This window comes from Trichosurus vulpecula, chromosome 9 (assembly GCF_011100635.1).
Source record: "Trichosurus vulpecula isolate mTriVul1 chromosome 9, mTriVul1.pri, whole genome shotgun sequence".
Taxonomy (NCBI): Eukaryota; Metazoa; Chordata; class Mammalia; order Diprotodontia; family Phalangeridae; genus Trichosurus; species Trichosurus vulpecula.
Genome location: NC_050581.1, coordinates 16,608,299 through 16,618,808, shown reverse-complemented (window position 1 = coordinate 16,618,808; position 10,510 = coordinate 16,608,299). Strand labels below are relative to the sequence as shown.

Here is a 10,510-nt window from a genome sequence, read left to right as displayed (position 1 = left end):
TCAAATGGCATGGAGTAAAACAGTAGTTATAAAACATTTCATCCAAATTTTGGGACACAATCTCTCAGAAATACATGAGAAAGTGTGGGGGACTGGAAAGGAGAGAGTATAGATGCAAATTTTCAGTACAATGTCAATGCAGGAAATGTGTAAGGAATACTGGTAGCCAAAGCAACTCAGAACCCCAGAACTGCTAGACCTTTGAGGCCCTTTCTTTCTCCAAAAAGGTCTCATAAAATTCACTATGGGACTTGAGATTGGTGAAAAGTTCACTTTAGGGCTTATTGTCAAGTGGATGAGTTTCTCTCCTGCTCAGCTGGCACCTCAATGAGATGGGTAATTCGGCTTGGCTTGCTCCTCAAAATGTTTCTGTTGATTGGGCCAATTCGCTGCTGGGGTAAGCCTATTGGGTTGTTTGAGCTGCTAATCTGATTCTTCATTTGGTATGGTTGCTTCCAGGCCAGTCTAGGCAGATGACTCTACCACTGGCTGTTGGCAGACTGAGACATAGAGGTTATTTGATCACTAGGCTGACTCTCCACAGAGCATGGCATCTTTGTTAAGTGGATCTATCTTCTGGAATCCCTGGGCTCACTCTTCATTTGGCTGCCACATTTTTCACCATCTGTATTCTTAGATTTGGCTTGTACTTACTGTATTCTTTTTGCCAGGACATTACAGTGCTCCTTTCAGCTGGAGTGCTATGGTGTTCTTTTAGAAAAGCATACAGTATTAGCTCAGGATTGATGGAATATTCTCTTCTTTGACTCTCACAAAACTACAGCTCAAAGTCTGTCTCCTCCAGAGCAAGAAGTAGGAAAAGGGTACCCTCTCTCGTTTGACAATTCTCCCTGGTTCAAAATTGGATTCCCTCATTGAAAGGCTTCACATGTACTAATGATATTTGCATTTCCCAGATTTCTGTTGGGATATCATACAAACATGGTTGGAGACAGTTTTTGAGACAGTTTGTGCTTTGTTGCAAGTTTGTTCCCTCTTGTGGCCTTTTCATGCACACTCAAGCTATTCAAAACCCCTGTAATGCTATGGAATATTACATTTACACCTTAAAAAGACCCACCTTAAAAAGACTCAATATCCCTGTCTTTTTCCCCAGCAATCTTCTTGGCCCATTGTTCTAGGCTGATAAGATACATTTACATTTTGGCTGCATTAATCTAGTATATTAGCTATTACTTCTACCTTGTGTCTTCTATAAGTTTGATAAGTATGCCACCTACACTTTCATTCAAGGCATTAGTATAAACTTTAAGAGCCTAAAGTCAAAGAAAGATGTCCAAGATAATTCCTTCAGCAACACTCCATCGCATTGATATCAACCAAAAATCACCGCTATTTGATCATTTGTTCAGTTCTGAATCCATTGAACTGCACTATCATATACACCATATCTTGCTATGTTGTTCAAAAAGAACATGATGTACTTTATCAAATCCTTTTCTGAAATGTAGAAATAGAGTCTTTCAAGGGTGGGGTCAAGATGACAAGTAAAGGAAATACAGCTGAATTCTCTCAAAACTCCCTTCCAAACAACGTTAAAATAATGCCTCAAATTGAATTCTGGATCAGTTTATGTCCCAATCTTAAAGAACAACAAAGGCAAAAAATGTTCAAATTACTGAGAAATTACACTCATTTCACAGGCCAGCAAGGTTATGCTTAAGATTCTTCAAGGTAGGCTTTAGCAATGTGTGAACTGAGAATTACCAGAAGGGCAGGCTACATATTATATGCAGAGTACATCATACAAAATTGAGACTGGACAAATTAGAAGCCAGAACTAATCTTGCTGAGAGAAATATCCATAATCTCAAGTATACAGATGACACCATTATGTTGGCAGAAAGTGAAGAATTAAGAATCTTCTTCAAAATGATGAAAGAAGAGAAAGCTGACTTGAAGCCTACCATTAAAAAAAAAAAACTAAGATCATGCCAACTGGTCTCATCACTTCCTGGCAAATAAAGGGGGAAGAAATGGAAGTGGTGTCAGATTTTGTATTCTTGGACTCAAAGATCACTGCCGGTGGTGACTACATGAAATTAAAAAACACTTGCTCCTTGGAAGAAAAGCTATGGCACATCTAGACAGCATACTAAATAACTGAGACATAGTCTTACAGACAAATGTCCATATAGTCAAAGCCATGGTTTTTTTCAGTAGTAATATATGGCTGTAAGAGTTTGATTTTAAGGAAAGCTGAGTGCCACAGAATTGATGCTTTCAAAGTGTGATGGTGGAGAAGACTTTTGGGAGGCTCCTGCACAGCAGGGAGATCAAATCAGTCAATAGTTAAAGTAGTTTAAGCTACTCAATGGAAGAAAAAATACTGAAGCTGAATCCAAAGACTTTTAGATTATCTTTTACTCATACCTCTCTATCATTAGCATGTGTATGCATAGATATATAGATATAGATAGATTTTGGTAGGAACAGAACCTATTGAGCCCAAATAACAGCATAAACAATGAAATAGATTTTTATTTTAATGGAAAGGATATACTTATTAAGATAGGAATTATCACAAAGTAAATCATCTGTGTATCATCAGACCATGAATTTCTCAGAGAAAAGATCAAAATTTACTTCTAAAAATAACAAGAAGGAAGAATACGGAGTTCAAATAAAATGACTGAACAAAATTACCCAACTGAAAGGCAGTAATGGAAAATGGACAACATTATTGACATCAACATTGACTATAATAATTTCATTCAAAAGTTTAATCAATGTAAAGTCATTGTCAAAACAATTCAAAGAGCCTAGAAAGTGTATAAATGTCTGATTTACTTGCCAAATGGAGAAAGATATCAACTAAAGGTAATATGGGGTTAGGATATAATCCTGACTATAAAATCTTATGAAAATGGATCATGTATGGTTATGAGGTGCACAGTGTCTCAAAGCAGAGAAAGCCGGTGCTTAGCACAATGCCTAGCACATTGTAGGTACCTATTAAATTCTTGTTGACTCACTAGAGGATAAAACCAGCTTTTAAAAAATGTGGTAATATGTCCAACAAAACAAAATCCTTCCAAAAGCATTCAAGGATGAGAATAAAAAGAGAACTACAAACAGTAAAAAATTAAAAATATTTGCAAAAATTATTTTGCCAAATCACTTTCTAATCAGGGAGAATGGAACCACAATACCTGGATCCTAAAATAACAGTAACCAAAGTGCTGATAAAAGAGATAGAAATGACACTAAGTGGAACAAAGATGAGAAAAGCAAGAAGATTGGACTGTGTGCATAGAAAGAGAAGAAATATGCTAAAGGTGATACAATTCTGAGACTGAGGTGGTAGAGGTGTTAAATTTTTACACTTCCATTTCCATTTTTAAATAATTTCCACTCTAATAACATTCTTTTCCTTTTCATAATAGGTATTATTGTATCAAATGAGGAATTACCTGAAAAATATGGTTACATACAGAAAGAAACATATATCTGAAATAGGCAATAATAACAATGTAGAAGATAATCATCAAAATGCCTATGTAGTTCTGTATCACAGAGTATACAAGATTTTCCACATAGAAGGTAGAAGAAGTAAACCATTTATTCAGACATCAGAGAACCATATCCCATAACCAAATGCTCAGCTCCCACAGCTAGTCAGGCCACTTCATCATAACAGAAAGGTCCCAAAACATTCAATACAGAAAATCACAACATGGAGCCTCAACATGCCAAAACCTCTCTGATCCCCTTCCAGGGTCTTCCCACAACAAACTCACAGTACAGCTAAGTCATCCTGTTCAGTTCTAACAATCATGAGGGCAGCCACCAGCAGCCATATTCTCTCTCTCTCTCTCTCTCTCTCTCTCTCTCTTTCTCTCTCTCTCTTTCTCTCTCTCAGCATTTTCTGTGACATAACTTCATTTTTCCTCTCAGGGAAACTCCTCCCACCATGTGACTTAAGCTTCCTGTGATGTAAGCAAGTTGCATGGACTATTAGTAGGTGGGAAAGATCTTCAAATCAAAATTGCTGATACAAAACGTGATAGCTCATCATTTTACCTTTTTGCCCAACTATGTGCTGTTCTTCCCTCCATCCTTATGATGACCCCAAACATAATCAATAATAATATAATTTACCACATAAATAAATTCAACCCATTTCTAGTAGAAAGAAACTACAGTTACCCTAAGCCAAGAACTGACAACAAAGTACTAATTCTAATAGGTTAAATTGCTTTGTAAAAATAAAATTCATGCTCTGAGGATACCTTGCAGTTTTAAATGAGAAATTAAGCTAATTAAACTTGTGTTTCATTTTAAGAAACTCCAATATGGTCCAAGTCAAAACCCAGTGGTATACATTTTTCTTAGACTAATTCCCTTTATTTGCCTAATCTCCGACATGTGTTTATCATCTTACTTGCCAGAATTTCTTATCATCCCTTCTTTATCTACCATATCAGATCACTGATTTCAGTCTGAATATTATGTGGCCATGGAAGTTGATAGCATTGTAAGAAGTAATTAAGTGCTGTTATTAGTGTCACTCCCTCAGAGGGACTATCTTGGCTGTGTCACTCAGTGGAAAACAAACAAAATGTCTTGCCTAAAAATATAGGTCGACGAGGAGATTTATCTGCCCAACTATTGTACCAACAATACTTGTGGAATAAGAGAGTATGTAGTGGGAAAAAGGTATGAGTTCCATAAAAAATAATCTTTAAAATTCTTTCACAAGTATTCTGTTTACATAAGACTTCAATTGAATTTTGCACATCGCAGCTTCAACCGGCTGCTTTCCTTTTTAAAGATAAAAAAAAGTATTGGAGTTAATCTTAAATTACTTTTAAGGGAGAATAAATGCAACTACATTTTCAAAATTTTATTCTGATTTTAAGAAAGAAAATAAGAATTTCCATAATGTAGTAGAATGGAAAAAATGATTGTGCATGAAATTGAAAATCTATTATGTATAACTTGTGATTCCTTTTAAATTTATATTAAAGTTATCATGTAACTCTCTTTTTTTCTGCTTTTTCTTTCCTGCTCCTCTGCCCTAGAGATGGCTACCATTAGAAATAAGTGAATGTGTATGTATGTATATATGTATGTGTATATATATATATATATATATATATATAGAGAGAGAGAGAGAGAGAGAGAGAGAGAGAGAGAGAGAGAGCGGGCACAGGGTGAGTTGAAGATGAAGGGAAGATATCTAAAGGAAATAAAATCAAATTAAGGGATGAGAGAGGAACATATTGAGAGAGGGAGATAGGGAAAGATAGAATGGGGTAAATTGTCTCACATAAAAGTGGCAAGAAAAAGCAGTTCTGTAGGAAGAGAAGAGAAGGCAGGTGAGGGAGGAATTAGTGAATCTTGCTCTCATCAGATTTGACCTGAGGAGGGAATACCATATATACTCAATTGGGTATCTTACCCCACAGAAAACAAGAAGGAAGAAGATAAAAAGGGGGGAGGATGATAGAAGGGAGGGCAGATGGGGGTGGAGGTAATCAAAAACAAACACTTTCGAAAAGGGACACAGGCAAGGGAGAAAATTCAATAAAGGGGGATAGGTTAGGAAGGAGCAAAATATAGTTAGTCTTTCACAACACGAGTATTGTGGAAGGGTTATACATAGTGATACACATGTGACCTATGTTGAATTGCTTGACTTCTTAGGGAGAGTGGGTGGGAAGGGAAGAAGGGAGAGAATTTGGAACTCAAAGTTTTAAAAACAGATGTTCAAAAACAAAAAAAAAAAGTTCTTGCATGCAACTAGAAAATAAGATACACAGGCAATGGGGGGGTACAAATTTATCTTGCCGTACAAGAAAGGAAAGGAAAAGGGGATGGGAGGGGAGTGGGGTGACACAAGGGAGGGCTGACTGGGGAACAGGGCAACCATAATACATGCCATCTTGGAGTGGGGGGGAGGGTAGAAATGGGGAGAAAATTTGTAACTCAAACTCTTGTGAAAATCAATGCTGAAAACTAAATATATTAAATAAATAAAAAAGAAAAAAAATCAAAGGATAAAAAAGAAATAAATCTGTATGTATGTACATATGTATCTATATATGTGTGTATATACACACATATATGTAAAATCATTCTATATGTGCTTCTATTCATCAGTTCTTTCTGTGGATACAGATAGGGTCTTCCTTCATAGGTGTTTTGTAGTTAATTTGAGTAAAACATTTATAGCAGCTCTCATTGTGGTAGCAAAGAACTGGAAATTGTGGGGCTGCCTGGCAATTGGAAGATGGCTGAACAAGTTGTGGTATGAGATCATGATGGAATACTTCTGACCTATAAGAAATTATGAGCTCCACGATCTTCAAAAACCATGGATTGATTTGTACAAAATAATGAAATGTGAAATGTGTAGAATCAAGAGAATGTTGCATACAGTAATAGCAATTATTTTTAAGTCCCTGATTTTCTTGAGTTATTTTATATTTTAGTAATGATCCTTCGGATTCCATAACTCTAGTTAGCTCCAAGAAGCTCAAAAACTTGACATATATATCCTAAAACGAGAGAATCTTAGAGTTGGAAAAGACTTTCAAGGTTAAAAAAAGAGAAAAAACTTTGAAGTACAAATCTCGTAGATGGCTACCTTGCCTATCCTAGTATTTTCAGTAAAAAAAAAATCACTAATTTTTCAGAATTATCTTTTTTTTTTATATCCAACAGTGTAAGTACATTAGAGAGTGCTTCTTTAAATGAATCAATATTTTTCCTCATGTAACTTCCATACATCTCATAATGAAAGCTCTACTTAATGTCTGGGGCAAGCATCCCAAGCCTGTGGCATTAGATGGACTTAATTTCTTATCCTATAAATATTTCCTCTGTATTTCGGTTTTTTAAATCAATTCTTTTTGGGGGGGAGGGAGTAATTGGTTCACATTAATCTCTAAGTATTTTGTACTATCCCCTTCCCCCCACCAATCTAATTCTGCCCTCAGGCAGAAGTTGAGAATAATTACTACTAACTTCCTCCTTGAAAAACAGGCTGAACATCGAGGACCTACTAAATAAGCAAACTGGAAATGAATAAGTAATTATTCATTTCCAGTTTGCTTATTTTTGTATCCCATAACAGTAAGTAATTCAGCATTTATGGCCCAGGGCTAGAGATACCAAATCAGGATGCTTTATAAATGGCTACAAGATCTGAAGATTATTATATTCAGGTCTGGGGTTTATGGACTGAAATTACATGCCTGTCACTGCTCCTTTAGAGCATGAGAAAGGGTCCTTTAATAAGCGACATGACTTTTTATTGTCTGGAAAAAATTAATAGGACTTTGATTTTGTACGCCAGATCTAGAAAACAATTCTGAATGAATGGTGTGAGATAGAACAAGCCAGTTGTCAAAACAGTCAGTCATACTGGATCTCCAAGAACAGCAAAGTAGATTAATACCCTACAAACTATACCTATATAAATCTTATTGTGCCAGAAATGTTATGATGGCTCCATCTCACTGGACTGCCTCACAACCTACTTTTGGTTGATGCAGTCAATGGATACTTGAAGTTTTCAGAGTAGTTTACTAATACATGAAAACAGTAATCAGATTATAATTATTAGGCTAGGAAAAGACATTGGAATTGGAATTCAGATATTCAAGTTGTTTCCAAACACAGAGACAGAATTATGGCTATTGGCAGATGTTTTGTTTGCAGTTATTTTAACAATTCATTTGGTCAATTTGGAAAACTAATAACCATGAGACACATAGTCAATATTTATATTTCATTAAGTACCATAATGTATCAATAACTAAACTAACAGGATTTTCTTTAAAGGAATCATTATTTCTATAGCTATTTTGTAAATCTGAAAGTTTATCACATGAATCCCTTAAATACAACAAAATAATAATGTGATTTGTATCTATTTAGATGTTATAGAAGCAGAGGAATAGAAATAAGTATTTGGTGCAGTGGATAAAGGCTTGGACTTGAAGTCATGAGGACCTGAGTTTGAATTCTTTCTCAGACACGAATTAGCTATGTAACCCTGGGCAAGTTATTAACCTCCCTCTTCCCTCTTCCATAAAATGGGAACAATATCTTTCAGTCTCAATTTCTTCATATGCAAAATGAAGGTAGTAATTATGCTTATCTTACAGAGTTCTTGGGAAGATAGAATGTCATAACCAATGTAAAGTGTTTTGCAAATCTTGAAGTACTCTAGAAATATTATATATTATTATAAACAAATGGAGAAGTGAATGAATGAAAAAACTTATTAAATACTTATGTCAAGTGCTATGATTAGTAAAGGGAATAAAAGCAAAATTCTGGCAGTCTCTACTTTCAAGGAGCTCATATTCTGACTGGCAGAGACAACACATGTAGGAGAATTAAGTTGCAAAGTCTCTGGAAAAATCCAGTGGTGAGATGATGATGCCCTGGAGTCTGGGAAAGACAATAGCAGGGGTAGCATAAGCTAGAGCAGCTTAGCCCATGACCATTTGGAAATAGGAGCTCCAACAGGGGTTACGTTTGGTACAGGCAGAAGGAAGAAAAAAAAGGTAGGAAGGTTGGGTGGACAATGGCTAACCTCTCTGAGACTTAGTGAAATCTAGATGGGAGAGGACCCCATAGTTACTGTTTTTGGTTCACCCTACAAGGTGGGATCCTTTAGAATTTCCTTGTGCCAAGGATACCATCCCAGCCTCAGGGACAAATTTATTTAATATATGACCTAGGGTATAGAAAATACTCTGAGAACCAAATACCATGTCCATTGGGTTAAGATGAAGCCAAGTTCTCTTCCATTCACATCTCTTCATGCAGAATCCTTGTTTTAAAATCCCTATTTAAAAAATCCACATCCCCCATCCAGGAAAAGGACCTTTAACTCTAATAAAAACCCCAGTCTTAGTAAGGCAGATTCTTCATGCTGTCCATGACATCCCCAATTTGGGAACTCACTGGGGTTGGGAAAACTCTGTGAAAGGAGTTGTCTTTATGAAATATACATTATCCCTCCTAGGAAAACTTTCTTATCACCATATAAATATATACACATATTGCTAAAGTATTTCTTGTATGCTCTAACAAACCAACCCTGAGTATGCCCCCTTGCATCAAAACAGTTGAATCCTTTGAAAACAGAAAGGAGGAAATGGTAGAAGACAAGCATTTATTGAGCTACCACTACTATGTGCCAGATACTATACTAAGTACTTTACATGTATTAACTCATTTGATCCAAGACACCATGTATATTTAAAATCTATTTTAACTCAGTTAAACTGTAGGTACTCTAGGCAATTCTGTAAGACTTCAAATTGCAGAGGAAGTACTAGACTATCATAGCAGTGGAAAGCTTCCTCACCTAGGACTTTCCTATCAAAATGAGGTCATAGGTTCAGTAACTACCTTATAGCTTAAAGTCTATTTTAACAAAATGATTTCATAAGTAAAAATATCTGAAAGTCATCAAAATAACACAATTTTGACTCTCCATTCAATTATTCCTTTGAGACATCTGTTTTCCTAAGAAATTTCTTCTTGAGATATAACAATATTATTATACTTTCCAAACCTGGTGGTTAGACTAAGGGCTTGTTCCCACTAAAAGAGTGGAATCATTTGAGTTAGAAGAAATTTCAAAGTATTATCTGATCTAGCCTGCTGCTTTAAGATAAGCAAAGTAGAGAGCTGTGCGCCGCCGGGGTCGGTGAAGTTCCAAGATGGCTGGACGAAAGCTTGCTATGAAAGCCATTGATTGGGCAGCATTTGGGGAGATCATACCTAAAAACCAGAAAGCCATTGCTAATGCCTTGAAATCCCATAATGAATATCTTACGACCAGATTGGCTACCTTGCCTGAGAAGCCACAAGCGATCAACTGGGCTTACTACAAGGAAAACGTGGCCAAGCCTGGCCTTGTGGACGAGTTTGAGAAAAAGTTCAATGAGCTGAAGATTCCTGTGCCAGAAGATAAATTCACTGCCCTAGTGGATGCTGAAGAACAGGAAGATGCAAAACTTGGTGCTGATTTCGTGAAAGCTTCAAATGCTAGGATTGCAGAACTTGAGAAAGAGATGGAAAAGATCAAGAATATAATTCCTTTTGAACAGATGACCATTGAGGATTTGAACCAAGCCTTTCCTCACACCACACTGGACAAGAAGAAGTATCCTTATTGGCCCCACCAGCCAATTGAGAACCTCTAAAATTGGGCCTCAGAGGAAGCCGTGGCCCTCCTGTCACTCGCCCCTGAAAGCTGTAATAAAGCAATTGTACAGTCAAAAAAAAAAAAAAAAAAAAAAGATAAGCAAAGTACTACCTTCTTGAATATACAAATGGGGTGACTATGTCTTAGAGAAGTACCCCCACAACAGAAATCTGACAATGACTTCAAGTACCACATAATTATACATACTTTCATGAAGGACAGAGTGTATTTCACAAGACATTGAAACTATGAAGATAACAATAATACCTGATATGATGATGATGACAATAATACATGATATCATGCTTTCAA

At 36.2% G+C, this 10,510-nt stretch overlaps 1 protein-coding gene across 1 annotated transcript; it reads left to right on the top strand.

The window, feature by feature from the left end:
• The first annotated feature begins 9,680 nt into the window (after positions 1–9,680).
• On the top strand, positions 9,681–10,275 carry LOC118831468 (ATP synthase subunit d, mitochondrial-like). The gene has a single exon (XM_036738831.1). It carries the CDS (start codon positions 9,711–9,713, stop codon positions 10,194–10,196), a length of 486 nt encoding a protein of 161 aa, XP_036594726.1. The 5' UTR covers positions 9,681–9,710; the 3' UTR covers positions 10,197–10,275.
• Positions 10,276–10,510: the final 235 nt, after the last annotated feature.